Here is a 17,064-nt window from a genome sequence, read left to right on the forward strand (position 1 = left end):
CAAACGTGAGAAATCCAGCCCAGCGAAATGGAAAGAAAATAATGACCATTGATCCATCTGGATTTTGCAAAATACTAACTTCTACTAACTAATATTAGAATAGATAAGTACTTGAAATAAAAAATGAAATGCATGATATTAAAAAGCTCAATCATGTGAACTTTAAAAATGTACCCGTGAAATGATTGTTGCTATGTTATGATTCTGACTGATTGACAGTGGCTCCTTGTACGCACCAATCTGCCCGTAGGCCATACTGATGAGTCTCTCGTTGACCAGCTTGTCCGTTTTGGGATTTCTAGGCTGGCGCTTCATGATGTCACTCTCCGCCATCTCATAGGCCAATGAGATGGCAGGCACCTGAAGCGACAAAACGCAAGAGGATTTTATCAGTTTGCAAGACTTATTGCTACCATTAGTAGTCGTAGTACTCGCGTTACTATTTGTTGTCATCTGTTCCATGTTCATGTTCTCAATTTTCTGGGGGAAGAAAATTTTTGAACAGGAGGGCATTTAATTTTTTAAATTTTTTAATTTTTTTTTAACAGCAAAACCCTAACGGGAAGCGAGTGCACGCGAGAGCAGAATTAAAGACGCCACGATTTTAACGAGATAATATCGCGTACCTACCTTGTTTCAATCCAAAAACTCCATGTAGCATGTATCACTGAGTGTCAAGACACAGCTGTGAATGGCCACAGCCAGATTTTTGGGGGATTTTATGCGTGAAACATGGTGATATAACAAGGGTTGACATGCAGAAATCGCAGACAACAAGGAGTGGTTGAGATTGTCTTTTTCATATACAGTGCCTTGCAAAAGTATTCGGCCCCCTTGAATCTTGCAACCTTTCGCCACATTTCAGGCTTCAAACATAAAGATATGAAATTTAATTTTTTTGTCAAGAATCAACAACAAGTGGGACACAATCGTGAAGTGGAACAACATTTATTGGATAATTTAAACTTTTTTAACAAATAAAAAACTGAAAAGTGGGGCGTGCAATATTATTCGGCCCCTTTACTTTCAGTGCAGCAAACTCACTCCAGAAGTTCAGTAAGGATCTCTGAATGATCCAATGTTGTCCTAAATGACCGATGATGATAAATAGAATCCACCTGTGTGTAATCAAGTCTCCGTATAAATGCACCTGCTCTGTGATAGTCTCAGCGTTCTGTTTAAAGTGCAGAGAGCATTATGAAAACCAAGGAACACACCAGGCAGGTCGGAGATACTGTTGTGGAGAAGTTTAAAGCCGGATTTGGATACAAAAAGATTTCCCAAGCTTTAAACATCTCAAGGAGCACTGTGCAAGCCATCATATTGAAATGGAAGGAGCATCAGACCACTGCAAATCTACCAAGACCCGGCTGTCCTTCCAAACTTTCTTCTCAAACAAGGAGAAAACTGATCAGAGATGCAGCCAAGAGGCCCATGATCACTCTGGATGAACTGCAGAGATCTACAGCTGAGGTGGGAGAGTCTGTCCATAGGACAACAATCAGTCGTACAGTGCACAAATCTGGCCTTTATGGAAGAGTGGCAAGAAGAAAGTCATTTCTCAAAGATATCCATAAAAAGTCTCGTTTAAAGTTTGCCACAAGCCACCTGGGAGACACACCAAACGTGGAAGAAGGTGCTCTGGTCAGATGAAACCAAAATTGAACTTTTTGGCCACAATGCAAAACGATATGTTTGGCGTAAAAGCAACACAGCTCATCACCCTGAACACACCATCCCCACTGTCAAACATGGTGGTGGCAGCATCATGGTTTGGGCCTGCTTTTCTTCAGCAGGGACAGGGAAGATGGTTAAAATTGACGGGAAGATGGATGCAGCCAAATACAGGAACATTCTGGAAGAAAACCTGTTGGTATCTGCACAAGACCTGAGACTGGGACGGAGATTTATCTTCCAACAGGACAATGATCCAAAACATAAAGCCAAATCTACAATGGAATGGTTCAAAAATAAACGTATCCAGGTGTTAGAATGGCCAAGTCAAAGTCCAGACCTGAATCCAATCGAGAATCTGTGGAAAGAGCTGAAGACTGCTGTTCACAAACACTCTCCATCCAACCTCACTGAGCTCGAGCTGTTTTGCAAGGAAGAATGGGCAAGAATGTCAGTCTCTCGATGTGCAAAACTGATAGAAACATACCCCAAGCGACTTGCAGCTGTAATTGGAGCAAAAGGTGGCGCTACAAAGTATTAACGCAAGGGGGCCGAATAATATTGCACGCCCCACTTTTCAGTTTTTTATTTGTTAAAAAAGTTTAAATTATCCAATAAATTTTGTTCCACTTCACGATTGTGTCCCACTTGTTGTTGATTCTTGACAAAAAATTAAAATTTTATATCTTTATGTTTGAAGCCTGAAATGTGGCGAAAGGTTGCAAGGTTCAAGGGGGCCGAATACTTTTGCAAGGCACTGTAGTTACCCTTTCAAACGTTATTTTTCAATTTTTCTTTGTTTGGATCGATTATTTATTCTAACATATCGGGGGAAATGCGACGGTAACAAAAAAAAAATACAATTAAGCGATAGTTATGAGGTATATATCCGTGACTTTTTTACAGACACCAAATTTTTCATTGTGACGTAATTTTTTCAAAAGTTTAAAATATGCGAGTGAATACATCTTCTAAAGTCGTTTTTTTTTTGGTTTTTTTTTGTAAACAAAATATTAGACATCAGTTAATGATTCTAAGCTAAAAATGACTGACATTTTGAATAATAAATATAATTAATTACCTTCGTTTTATGGCTGGATTGAAACAAAAGCGATCTGTCTGTAAATGGGGGTTTTCAGGGTAAAACGGACAAATTAAAAATTGTCCGGGGGCTTAATGCGCCATGAATCTGCTATGTCAGCATATAGACATATTGTTCTATCAAACACAACGGTTGTTTGGATTGAAATACAGCAGTTTCTTTTAAAGAGGAGTGCAAGAGCAGAAACTGCTTTATATATATATATATATATATATATATATATATATATATATATATATATATATATATATATATGTACAGTGGGGAGAACAAGTATTTGATACACTGCCGATTTTACTGGTTTTCCCACTTGCAAGCCATGTAGAGGTCTGTAATTTGTATCATAAGTTCTCTTCAACTGTGACGGACGGAATCTAATACAAAAATCCAGAAAATCACATTGTATAATTTTCAAATAATAAATTTGTATTTGACTGCATGAAATAAGTATTTGATACATTACCAACTAGTAAATATTTCGGCTCTTAGTTCTTTTTTAAGAACCCCTCCTGTTCTCCACTCATTGCCGGAAGTAACTGCACCTGTTTGAACTTGTTACCTGTATAAAAGACACCTGTTCACATGCTCAAACAACCAAACTCCAACCTCTCCACAATGGCCAAGACCAAAGAGCTGTGTAAGGACATCAGGGATAAAATAATAGACCTGCACAAGGCTGGGATGGGCTACAGGAAAATAAGCAAGCAGCTTGGTGATAAGGTAACAACTGTTGGAGCGATTATTAGAAAATGGAAGAAGTTCAAGGTGAAGGTCAATCTGCCTCGTTCTGGGGCTCCATGCAAGATCTCACCTCGTGGGGCATCACTGATCATGAGGAAGGTGAGGGATCAGCCCAGAACTACACGGCAGGACCTGGTCAATGACCTGAAGAGAGCTGGAACCACAGTCTCGAAGAAAACCATCGGATACACATTACGCCGTCATGGATTAAAATCCTACAGCACACGCAAGGTCCCGCTGCTGAAGCCAGTGCATGTCCAGACACGTCTGAAGTTTGCCACTGACCATCTGGATGATCCAGAGGAGCAATGGGAGAAGGTCATGTAGTCGGATGAGACCAAAATGGAACTTTTTAGTCTAAACTCGGCTCGTCGTGTTTGGGGGAAAAAGAAGGATGAGAACAACCCCAAGAACACCATCCCAACCGTGAAACACGGATGAGGAAACATCATTTTTTGGGGCTGCTTCTCTGCTAAGGGTACAGGACGACTGCACCGTATTGAGGGGAGGATGGATGGGGATATCTATCGCCAGATCTCGGCTGACAACCTCCTTCCTTCAGTGAGAGCCCTGAAGATGGGTCGCGGCTGGGTCTTCCAGCATGACAACGACCCAAAGCACACAGCCAAGGCAACTAAAGAGTGGCTCCGTAAGAAGCATCTTAAGGTCCTGGAGTGGCCTAGCCAGTCACCAGATCTGAACCCAATAGAAAATCTATGGAGGGAGCTGAAAGTCCATGCTGCACGGCAGCAGCCCCGAAACCTGAAGGCTCTGGAGAAGATCTGCATGTAGGAGTGGGGATCTGCATGTAGGAGTGGGCCAAAATCCCTGCTGCAGTGTGTGCAAACCTTGTCAAGGACTACAGGAAACGTTTGGTATCTGTAATAGCAAACAAAGGTTTCTGTACCAAATATTAAGTTTTATTTGGTAAATTAATGAACTATAAATAAGTTAGTAAGATGTGATAAAATAAATAATAAATTCAGTGAAAACAATATACATAGAACTTTTTCAAATATATTAATTGATTTTGTACAAAATGTTTGTCAAGTTACAATTCCATATATACAGTACATTTAACATATTTCATATTATTAAATAATTGGGGGATTATTTTACTTTAAATAAATAAAATATTTAGTTACATTTAACATTTGATTTATTAATGACAAAATGTTTGATTATAATATTTTACCTTTTTTATGAAAACATGTACATTTAACATTTTTATTGATTTTAATAAACATTTGTGTTGTGCATTAAAAAAAAAATCAAATAAAATTACAAGCAAAAGAAAAACTAGAAAAAGAAAAAAAAAAAAAAAAACAGCCGGTTGAGAAAGGCGTGTGCATAAAAAAATTAATAATATTGTGCTGGTGTTAGCACACAATATGTTTGATGGCACGCAAGAATCTCTTGCCTTAAGGTGGATTAAGGCGGACATAAAAGGGCAGATGACAAATCCTCTTTGATCAAGGAGGGCACCACACAAACATCAACGCCGTAACATTTTCACTTTGGAATGATTTTTCTTTTCCTTATTTGAGAGTGGTCCACTTGACCATTATAAAACTGTGAATGATTTGAAATATAAAAAACTAATATCCACCAAAGCCCAATCATCCTACTATTGATTGGATTTTTTTTTTTTTAAATACTTTCTTCGAGATTCTTTTTTAATGAAGTTTTTTTTTAATGAAGTACATGACATACTTTAAATAATTCTTTACAATGCCAAATTAAAAGAATATATAATACAGTGAAATTCAACATGAACATTTTTAAACAAAATAAGATCTTTCATAACACTTGGGACTGCTAGAATGTTTCTATAGACCCTACTCACATGACGTCACAACCACGCCTCCGCGCCATGTTGTCCGTCTACTCGTCATGTTAACGCATTACCGTTTCGTAAATTCCTCCTATTATGGCGTGTTTTTTGCTCGTTAACATTAATAATCATAATGGTGAAGGCGTGTGTGGCGGTTGGTTGCAGTAACAGAGAAGATAGACGGAGACGGAGTTCTACCGTATTCCGAGAGACCCGGAGAGGAGAGCGACATGGACATGCTGCAATTCGACGAGAAAACTGGGCTCCAAACGATTACCACGGATTATGGAGTAGTCATTTTATATCTGGTAAGATGCATTTAATATATATTTAGAGGGTTTTGGGCTGACAACCACAATTAAGATCATTGCGAGCCTAATCGCCGACAACATACAGTTTCAAATTCAAGATGCTTATTTCTTCCATCATCATTACATTTTGAATAATATTTAGCTGGTACCAAGTGAAAGAAGCTGGTTTCGTCTACGGATCATCAGTTAAACAGGTGTGTCCAAACCTTTTGCAAAGGGGGCCAGATTTGGTGTGGTAAAAATGCGGGGGGCTACCTTGGCTGATTCTCATAGAACAATATATTTAAACAAATTTTAGCAAGCCCTTCTGTGTGTTACATTTACTTTATTTTTTTTTTTTATTAATTCATAATTTCAACAATCTCGCCTTTGTGGCGTTCTCTTTCGACACTCGGGCTCTTGCGAAATACTGCTGCTGTGAAATTAAACTAGCTTCTAGTTGCTATAATTTCTCGCTGCGTATCTTCCCTGTAATGTTGTACATGTAAGCGTGTCTTGTTCGGTAATATTATCGCGTCGCATCGAACTCTTTAAAAACAGCGACTGTCTCTTTGCAAATGAGGCAGACACAGTTGCGTGTTTTATTGAAGAAATTGTCCAATATCCACCTATCCTTGAAGCGTCGGCCATCGCAGTCAACTTTTTTTTTTTATTGATTGTCGCCATTTTAGAAAATTGGAAGTAAAGGGTCACACGTGGTAATGTTGCTTAGAGTGCTGCTCTTAAAGTTTTTCAAACTTTCGTGAGAATAGGCTGATTTTGTGTGGACAAGATAGTTGTAGATATCAGGGTAGCAGATGTCAGGCAGAGAGGGCGAAGACAGCGAGTCGAAAAATATCGATTTAGGCATCAAATATGGATCTGGTGAATGGATAGACTGAAGCTTTTCCACATAACGCCTTTTATGCAACGCATCCAATGAGTTTACAGCATCTGAAAGCACCGGGGCTTCCATGAATTGCTGTATAAACTGAACGACTAATTGAAACCATTGAGAATAAGGCTAAACAGAGACGGACAATATGGCGGCCGGATACAGCGACACGTCATTCTGTGACGTTGGTGAGTAGGGTCTATACTCAATGATTTTATCACACATTGAATATTGCATGACATGTTGGCAACTAGCAGGTGTAAATACATGCAGTAACATAGAATCACTCAACATTTAAAAAAAAAACTACTATTCATTGACCCTTGAGAATTACCACCTCCCATGTCGGACTTTAAAAAAAATAAAATACATTTTTTTTAAAAAGGGGGTGCGGGGGGCTCACATTGGTCTCTGGACCAGGGCTTTCTCTAAATGGGACTGTGAGATCCCAATCAGAAAAACAGCCTTAGTTCACTATTCTCTCTCTGTAAAGGCCAGTACAATCTGGAACAGTTTACCACTCGCCATCCTGGAGTGTCCCACTATACAAACCTTCATAACTCAGCTCAAGCAGTGGTTGAACGTATACCAGTCCTGCAACCGCTGACTTTTAAGTTCTTGGTAACCTATTGTACTGTGCTGTTATATTTTACCTTTTTTTCTTTTTTTTCGTCTTTGTGTCATTTGCCAAGGGCCTGTGGATGTAAATGAGCATTTTTGCCATAATCCGGCATATTTACAGTGGTATGAAAAAGAATCTGAACTTTTTGAACCATGAACCATTTCTCACATTTCTGCATAAAATCACCATCAAATGTGATCTGATCTTTGTCAAAATCACACAGATGTAAAAACAGTGTCTGCTTTAACTAAAACCACCCAAACATTTATAGGTTTTCATACAGTATTTTAATGAGGATAGCATGCAAACAATGACAAAAGGGAGAAAAATAAGTGAACCCTCTGCCTAAGGAGACTTAAAGAGCAATTGAAACCAATTTTTACCAAACAATTTAAGTCAGGTGTGTGCCCAATCACTGATGAGTGGTTTAAAGCTGTCCTGCCCACTATAAAACACACACCTGGTAAGAATTGTCTGCGATGAAGCATTGTTGATTTGTATAAAGCTGGGAAAGGATACAAAACCATTTCTAAAAGTCTGGATGTTCATCAATGGACAGCCAGAGAGGTTTTCTAAAAATGGAGCGAGTTTGGCACTGTTGCTTCTCTTTAAAGGAGTGGCCGTCCACTAAAGATGACGCCACGAGTTCAGCGCATAATTCTCAGAGAGGTAAAAAAAAAATCCCAAGAATGTCTGCTAAAGACTTACAGAAATCACTGGCACGGTCCAATATATCTGTGCACACATCAACTACAGGGTGACCCAAAAAAAAGTTTACACTCAGTTGACTGCTTGTTTATAAGCCATTGAAACATATCTTAATAGGTTGTCATGCTTAAGTGATTCATTAAGGTCACTCAATGCAGCTGGCAATCTCTCGTCTCTACAATTCCTGTGCTTCTGCTGAAAATGAAGAAAACTTTAGCTGTACCTGAATTGCTGCGTGCCGGTCTGACACCTACTGAGATTGCAGCAAATCTGAGAATATCCAGATGTGCAGTCTACAAAGTTAAAAAGAAGCTGAAAGATACTGGAACAGTCTCACGAAAACCTGGGTCTGGAAAACCCGATCTGTGCGGACCAAAAAATTGATTGAAAAGGTGTTATGTGGCCACCCCAGAGTCCAGATCTCAATCCCCTGGATTATAGCATATGGGCAACTGTGGAGGACAGTGCCTGTAAGAAGCCACAAACTTCTGTGGCAGCCTTGGAGAGGTCCATTGTTAGATCTTGGGAAAAGATGACAGCATCCTACATAAAGAAGACCTGTCAAGCGTTCCGCAGGCGCCTGGAGGCTGTTGTGACACTTAAGGGAGGACACATTGAAAAATAGAGTGTACTGTACATGTTCTTTACAATAATGTATAATTTCTGATTAAATTCTAATTCTAAGATGAATAAACATGGCATTTAAGTTGTATTATGGCAGTGTAAACTTTTTTTTGGGTCACCCTGTACTGTATATGTAAAACTCTGGCCAACAATAGTGTTCATGGGAGGACTCCACAGAGGAAGCCACTGCTGTTAAAAAAACATTGTTGCTGGTTTTATGTTCGCAAAAAGGCACTTGCACAATCCACAGAAGTTTTGGCAAAATATTTTGTGGACTCATGAAACTAAAGCTGAATTGTTTGGGAGTAACACATAACATCATGTGTGGAGGAAAAATGGAACAGCTCACCAACATCAACACCTCATCCCCACCGTGAAGCACGGTGGAGGGAAAATCATGATTTGGGGCTGTTGGCTGCCTCAGGGACTGGACAACATGCAATCATTAATAGAAGAATGAATTCAAAAGTTTATCAGAATATTTTGCGGGGAAACCTGAGGCAATATATCAGACAGGTGAAGCTACAAAGAGAATGGATGCCGCAACAAGACAATGATCCAAAACAGAGAAGTAAAACAACTTCAGATTGGTTTAAAGGGAACAAAAAACACGTTAGGGAGTGGCCAAGTCGAGACTTGAACCCCATTGAGATGCTGTGGCATCTCCTAAAGACAGTGATTCATGCCAGACATCCCAGGAATCTGACTGAACTGAACAACAGCTTTGTTGAGAAGAACGGGCCAAGATTAATCCTGATCAATGTGCCAGACTGATCTGCAGCTGCAGGAAGCGTCTGGTTATTGCTGCCAAAGGGGGGGCCACACAATATTCAATGTGATGGTTTACTTACTTTTTTTCCCCTTTCTATCATTGTTTGCATACTATCCTCATTAAAATATGAAAACCTATAAATGTTTGGGTGGCTTTAGTTAAAGCAGACAGTTTTTTCATCTGTGTGATTTTGACAACCATCAGATCACATTTGATGGTTATTTTACGCAGAAATGTAAGAAATTCCAAAAGGTTCAGATACTTTTTCATACCACTGTACATCTGTTGGATGTGTCTAATAGATGTTCATCAATGTCCACTGTCCCTATTAAATATATAAATAAATGCAGGGTTAAATCAGGGTTACGGTTGATTGAGCAAATCAGTTGCAAAAGAAACAGAAAACAACAATGAAGTATGATGTTTTCATTGCACGTTTTATGGATGTGCTTTTTTTTACATTGGAGTGTGGGATATCATATCATACACACTTTGATGAGCATCTTGCCAGGCAAGGCTAAAAATAACATCCGAGGATGTCGCATGTCAGCGGCGAAGCTCGGCAGAGCCGTCACACTCCTGCAGAGTAGATCGGAAAGCTGTTGACAAACTGCTAACAACCTAGAACACGTGCCTTCAATTCGCTTTTTTCAGCGCACGCATTTCCTTTCGTCGAGCAGAACAACTACTTTTTCCTAATCAGCCAATTATTTCAGGCAAAAAAATATTAATTTTGGAAGTTGTACAAAATGTTTGTGTTCCAACGCGTATCACATTGAGGACAAATATTATCTCTTTTTTGCTTTTTGGGGAGTAGGGGGGTCGTTTGAATAATTTATTAGGTCAAACATAAAGAATATTTTGAAACCAAGATGTTGGAACCACTCAGCTTAGACTTAACCATCAGTTGACGGGAAACGGGGCGCATGGCCGCTCTGTACGGGGCCTATTTTTAAAAACTTAAAATTCAAATATTTTTAAAACCAAAGCTGCAAGTAACATAAAAGCAAAACAGGCACCTTCCTTAGGCAAACAGAGTCTCCATGAGCAGAGGCATTAAAAAATTCAAAGTCATTCCCTAATAAAATCCTGATTAATTATTTTTTATAACAAAACTTAAAATGTCTATAAAATTTTCAGATTTTACGCTAGATGCACAAAAATCACCAAATTCAGAGATAATGACCTATATTTTCATATATAAATGAAAATATATACACATATATACTATACTAGTATATATTAAATGGACTGGAGACCCCAGAGTCAAGGTGGGCAACACCTCCAAAGGTGGTCGAGAACAACGGAGCCAAGATCCTTTGGGACTTTCAGATTCAGACAGACAAACTGGTGATTGCCGACCAGCCTGACACAGTGGTGGTGGATAAACATCAGAAGACAACAGTAGTGATAGATGTAGCAACCACGAGTGATAGCAACATCAGGAAAAAAGAACATGAAAAGCTGGAGAAATATCAAGGGTTGAAGGAAGAGTTGGAGAAAATGTGGGGAGTGAAGGCAACAGTGGTGCCAGTAGTGATCGGGACACTAGGGGCAGTAACCCCCAAGCTGGGTGCATGACTCCATCAGATACCAGGAACAACGTCCAACGTCTCCGTTCAGAAGAGCGCAATCCTAAGGACAGCTAAGATCCTGCGCAGAACCCTCAAGCTCCCAGGCCTCTGGTAGAGGACCCGAGCTTTAAAGGAGAGACCATACCGCATCCTTCGGAATGTCGCTGTGGTTATGTGATGTGCAGGAAGCACAAGAGCACCTGCTGGAGTTCCTGGCGGTCCCTCTTCAGCTGTTTTGGTGTGAACTTCTCCAAGGATGTGACTTCAGAAGCGAGGAAGAACAAGGCCTTGGAGTGGCCGACCGGCATGACAGGAAAAGGAGCAGAGTCGAGGAGGGCAGAAAGGAGACGGCGAGGAACATGGACTTGTACAAGTCGAGAAAGCTGACCACAAAACGCAAGGCATAGAAAAAGGCTATGTAATTGCTGAAAGACAAGGGTCACATCCTGGTTCCACCACATCGATTATTTGCACTGCCTGAATTATAGGACTATCTCATACGCATTTTATTTTTATGTTTATTTAGATTTCATACTTGCACGTCATTTTTGAGATTTTAACTTATCCTGCACTATAAAGGGAGATGCTCCACAGTTTCATTGTACAACTGTACTGGTATAATGATCATAAAGGGCTATTCTATTCTATAACAAGGCATGTTTTCCTCAAGTATTAAGTTTCTGATGTTAAATTGAGTGATTTATTAGCTGTTGAAAACTTGTAGTAAATAAAAAAAAATTAAGTTGCTATTTTGGGCAAAAACATACATGTTAAATATTGGTATTGATCCTGAAAATATAGGTGAATATCTCTGCATTTGGTGATCTTTGTGCATCTAGTGTAAAATCTGGGAATTTTATAGCCATTTGAAGTTGTGTTATACTTGTATAAAAAAATAATTGGGATTTTATGAGGGGACGACTTTGAATTTTTTTGATGCTGCTGCTCATGGAGACTCATATATGGCTAAGGTAGGGGCCTGTTTTGGTTTCAGGTCGGTAGCAGCTTTGGTTTTGAAAATATTTGAATTTGAAATTTTTGAAAATATTCCCCCTATGGATCGGCCCCGTTTCCCGTGTCATGTCAAGTATTATGGAGTCTGTTCCTATATATAATCACAACTTTTTTTTTGCTGAATTCCGATGTCCCAATTGCCTCAGCACGTCTTGCCAGCTATCTACCCCTCGTCGTTTTTAGATTGAAATGCTGAAATGTTAAATAAAATAAACAATAAAATAAAACATGTAAAAGCAGATTTTTTTTTGTATGGACGCAGAAATGTCTAAAATACTTGTTTTTTGCCAATAGCGGATAGTTGGTCTAAAATTACCTGATTATTTGAATTTAAAGTTAAGCAATTGTCTGTGGATACAAGATCCATCATGGCGGCCATCACAAAACAAAGAGCTTTTTAAGTTTGAAATTTTTGTAAATAAATGCGTAAATCCCGGAATTTCCATAGATATGAACGTGAAACAATCTAGATTCTTGGTTAAAAGCAAAAAAATAGGCAGCTACCAGTCATTTTACGTAAATATTTCAAGCTAAAGTTAGGCTAATTTTTTCCACAACGTTTCAAAGTACGTGCATGTTGCTATTTCATATAATAATTACCTTGAATCCTCGACCAAATCACTCTTGAGACACTCCTGCCTGCTTGTATGCACTTAAACTTTTGTCCTGTTTCAACCCAAATCTGGCATTAGAACGCAGCGTGTGTTCGAGTTTATCGCAGTGGAAGCTGCCACAATGTTTAGCCCTGCCCCCTACAGGAAGCCATTGCGCAATGTCTGTTGGAGCTGTCTCGTCAACTGATAGTGAAGTCTGCAATATGTCGGCGTCCAAGCTGGCATCGCCGATAAAACTCAAATGACTAATTGCTTTTTTTTTTTTTCTCATGAGATTTGCATATTTGTTAGCAAAAAATACCTTTAACTTTATTAAGCTGATATGTTAAAACCGCTATTTCCCCGAATTATTTTTGTGGAAAATAAACTTTTGAGGTCACAATAAATAACAATGTCACAATTATCATGAAAGACAGACATCAAATAATTTTCACTGTGTTTTTCAGGGTTGCAGTTTTAGCAAAAGTCACTGTTGGAAAAGAAGTCAGAATTCTAACAAATTTCAAGGGGGTTAGGCCTTCACGGTCATGCAAAATTTCACCGTTTTAAACAGCATCACATGTTTAGGCTCAAATAACTTGCTCTTTGTTTCTACTTCTTTACTTAGCCAGATTTGTTAACGTTTTTTAATCATCATGTTGTAAATGTCAAATTCGTAATTTCATTTTCAAAAATATCTGCATTTAGTTACTTTATTTGAATGCTTCTTATGACAGTATCATAAGTTTGTGACACTTTTTTTAATGTCAATTTTGATATAAAGCTGACATTGTTTCAAACGTCTCTGTGTTAGGCTTAGTATAGGGTTAGATTCTTGTTCATGATAGGTATCACGTCATGGATCCTGTTATGACAGTCTGATGACGCTGCAATTAAACACATTCAAATAAAGTGTTATTCAACATTTTAAATGCCATCTTATGAGACAAACACCAATGGAACTATTGAAAAGCTATTAATTTTGTCTATTTTTAGAGCAACATGTTTGATATTTTTTAAAGTTAAAAAACATCACGTTTATACTCTGCAGCCCCTCGCCCCATTTTAATCGTCTCTCAATTAAAATCCATGATCCTTTATCAAATGTTTCCTGAGTTTTCAAACACTTCTAAAGCGCCATCTGTTCTTCGGAGCGTACACTCAGTCAAATGAATACAGAAATACACTCACTTATATATACCAGTAGATTATAATTACACCCCTGAGCTATTGTTTTAGGGTCTTGGAGCCTCTATAGAAATCTAGGCTATTACATTTTATATTTTAATGACATCATAGGACTTTTTAAAAATCCATTCCGAGTGGCTGAGTTTTTCTCTCTCAGCCACATTCTCCTACCTAAAAGTAAAGGTGTGGCTATCCAACCTCCGCATTCATCCGATAAGATGCCACTCACCAAATATAACCTGTTCGCCTCGCTTCATGTAATTTGCGGAATATCTTCAGTGCCTGCAACTCTTCAAAGCCGACGTCCAGCTGTTCCGCACCACCAGCGCTTCTCACCGACACACTGACGTGTTACTTTGAAGGAGACGTGTTATTTTTTTATTTTCATGTTTTCTTTTTAATGCAAAACACAATTTAGCCGCTTTTCAAATTCGCTCCTGTCACGACGCAACTTTGATCTCAGGACAGCTGAGCAAATATTGATCAACACCAACAAAATGTCCTGCTGGGAGGAACCAACAAGGTCACCTAGGACGAGATACTACTTAATTACTTCCAAAATGTAATAATACTCATGTTACTGGCATTTCTTGGTACATTATAGTACACTTCTGTTTTTAAGTTGTAATGAGTTAAATTTTTCAAAATGTAGGTAATTAGTCCGCCATCATAATAGATATGAAAACTAAATTTTGCATAGATTGGTGAAACGGGTGTCAGTGGCTAATTTATATTTTCCTTTTTTTAAACGTTCCTTGTGTTTTTAAATGAATACTTCAAAACAAAATGGCCAACTTCATATTCAAATCCTGTCGCGATAGTCAAGGCAGTTCAATTTTGTTTTGATTGGTGAGACTGGTGCCCAGGGCTATTTTTTCAATCATACTGGAGGGGTTCAACTTGGTGCCAAACAATTAGTTAAAACTAAAATGGCCAACTTTCTGTTCAAATTATGGCATGTGTCCTTCAGCTTTTTTAGCAGGTAAAGTGTATCACAGAAGTGAGTATACTCCTCACATTTCTGCAAATATTTAAGTATGTCTTTTCATGGGACAACACTGACGAAATGAGACTATGACACAATGAAAAGTAGTCTGTGTGCAGCTTATACAAATAGAGTTAATTTATTTTCCCTACAAAATAACTCAAAGTATAGCCATTCATATCTAAACCCCTAGCAACAAAAGTGAGTACACCCCTTAGTAAATACGTACATCCCTAAATGTCCAAATTGAGTACTGCTTGTCATTTTCCCTCCAAAATGTCATGTGACTCGTTACAGGAGTTCTGTCAGCATTGCTGCAGAGATTGAAGAGGTGGGGGGTCAGCCTGTTAGTGCTCAGACCATACGCCGCACTCTACATCAAATTGGTGTGCATGGCTGTCACCCCAGGAGGAAGACGGTACACAAGAATGCCCGCAAACAGTTTGCTGAAGACATGTCAACAAAGCACATGGATTACTGGAAGCATGTCCTATGATCTGATGAGACGGGGGTGCTTTCTTGTGTAACGTCTTCAGAAGAGGCTTCCTGACAGCCATGCACACGAATTTGATCTAGAGTGCGGCGTATGGTCTGAGCACTAACAGGCTGATCCCCCACTTCTTCAATCTCTGCAGCAATCCTGACAGCACTCCTGTAACGAGTCACATGACATTTTGGAGGGAAATGACAATCAGTACTCAAATTGGGACATTTAGGATATATGTATTTACTAAGGGGTGTACTCACTTTTGTTGCCAGGGGTTTAGATATTAATGGCTATATTTTGAGTTATTTTGAGGGGAAAATTAATTAACTCTATTATATAAGCTGCACACAGACTACTTTTCATTGTGTCAAAGTGTCATTTTGTCAGTGTTGTCCCATGAAAAGATATACTTAAATATATGCAGAAATGCGAGGGGTGTATTGAACTTTTGTGATACACTGTATGTGTGTGTTTATATGCAAAACCTGGAAGTGATTGACTGTCCACAAACTCGTAGGGAAACTCTCCATGATTTGCCTCATATTAAACTTTTAACAAACAAAGAAGTGATTCAAAGTACACCAACATGTAGGGGAGCTCCCTGTAATTTTACTCGTTTTAGAATGTTTAAGGTTTGTCAACTTTAAGTGACGGGCTGTTCATTTGCCGATATTTTTTTGTTCAACAAAACCCCTTGTCAAAACATACAAAAAAATATATATCGCTGAAAACACTCAGGTGGAAGTTCCGCTCAAAGGCCCCCAATTTGGCCAAATTTCAAAATTCTCCTATATGCATGTGCGATAAATCAGTGGAAAGCTTAAAATCTCAATTTTCTGAGGAAAGAAAATTTTTGAACAGGAGGGCATTCAAAATGTTTTCTTTTTTTAAACAGCGAAGCCCTAACTGTAGGTGAGCATGAGAGAGCATAATTAAAGACTCCATGATTTTAACGAGATAATATCGCATACTTTCCTTATTTCGATCCAAAGACTCCATGTAGCATTTCTCACCGATGGTCAAGACACAGCTGTGAATGGCCACAGCCGGATTTTTGGGGATATTATGGGTGAAACATGGTAATATAACAAAGGTCGCGATGCAGAAATCGCAGACATCAAGGAGGGGTTGAAATTTTGTTTTTCATATATTTACCCTTGTAAACAGTTTTTTTTACTAAGTATTAGACATCAATTAATGATTCTAAGCTAGAAATGACAGACATTTCAAATTACAAATATAATTACTTAGCTTCTTTTAATGGCTAGGTTGAAACAAAAGCGGTTGCGCAGTGTTTATAAACGGTGCTGTTCATGGTAAAACGGACAAATTAAAAATAATTTGGGGGCTTAATGCGCCATGAAACTGCTATGGCAGCATATAGACATATTGTTCTATCCAACACAACAGTTTTTTTGGCTTAAAATACAGTAGTTTATTTTAAAGAGGGGAGTAAGAGCAGAAACGTTTTCAGCCTTGTCTGTGTTTTCTGCCATATACAGTCATGCTGCCATGATATACACTTTCCTCCATCGTTATTCTTTATTTTAGCAAACTTTGGGGCAGTTAAAATGATGCCCACATTCCAACTTTTGACGCCCACAGCTCTGAGGCGTGCGGCTAAGCCAGATAGGGAATAGGGAAGGACACACATTCAACTCTACTGTGTTTAGGAACTAAGCAATATTTTCCTGCAGAATAGTCATAGTTATAATTCTCATTGAATTAGCCTTCCGATGATACCTTTTTTATTACAATCAATAAGAAAATCAATGACGAGCCCTACTTTCCTGATCTTTAAAGGACCATCCTTGTTATTACTTGTCATGGAATAATGATATTGGAATTAGTAGAATCGCGCTTTCATGTAAAGTCTAATTTTACTGCTATTATTGACATGCCCACCAAAGTTGTAGATAAACAAAACCAGTGTCAGGGGTCATGTAATATAGGGTTTCTGT

General features: G+C 38.6%; 1 protein-coding gene across 3 annotated transcripts in view; it reads right to left on the reverse strand.

Annotated features, from left to right (window-relative positions):
* atp1a2a (ATPase Na+/K+ transporting subunit alpha 2a) overlaps window positions 1-17,064 on the reverse strand; it is a 141,526-nt gene that overhangs the window by 16,942 nt on the left and 107,520 nt on the right. For all 3 annotated transcript variants that reach the window (XM_057857117.1, XM_057857118.1, XM_057857120.1), the window contains one exon: window positions 237-360. In XM_057857117.1, the coding sequence (XP_057713100.1) occupies window positions 237-360 (124 nt within the window). The remainder of the gene's footprint in view (window positions 1-236; window positions 361-17,064) is intronic.

Source organism: Corythoichthys intestinalis, chromosome 14 (genome assembly GCF_030265065.1).
Source record: "Corythoichthys intestinalis isolate RoL2023-P3 chromosome 14, ASM3026506v1, whole genome shotgun sequence".
Lineage (NCBI taxonomy): Eukaryota > Metazoa > Chordata > Actinopteri > Syngnathiformes > Syngnathidae > Corythoichthys > Corythoichthys intestinalis.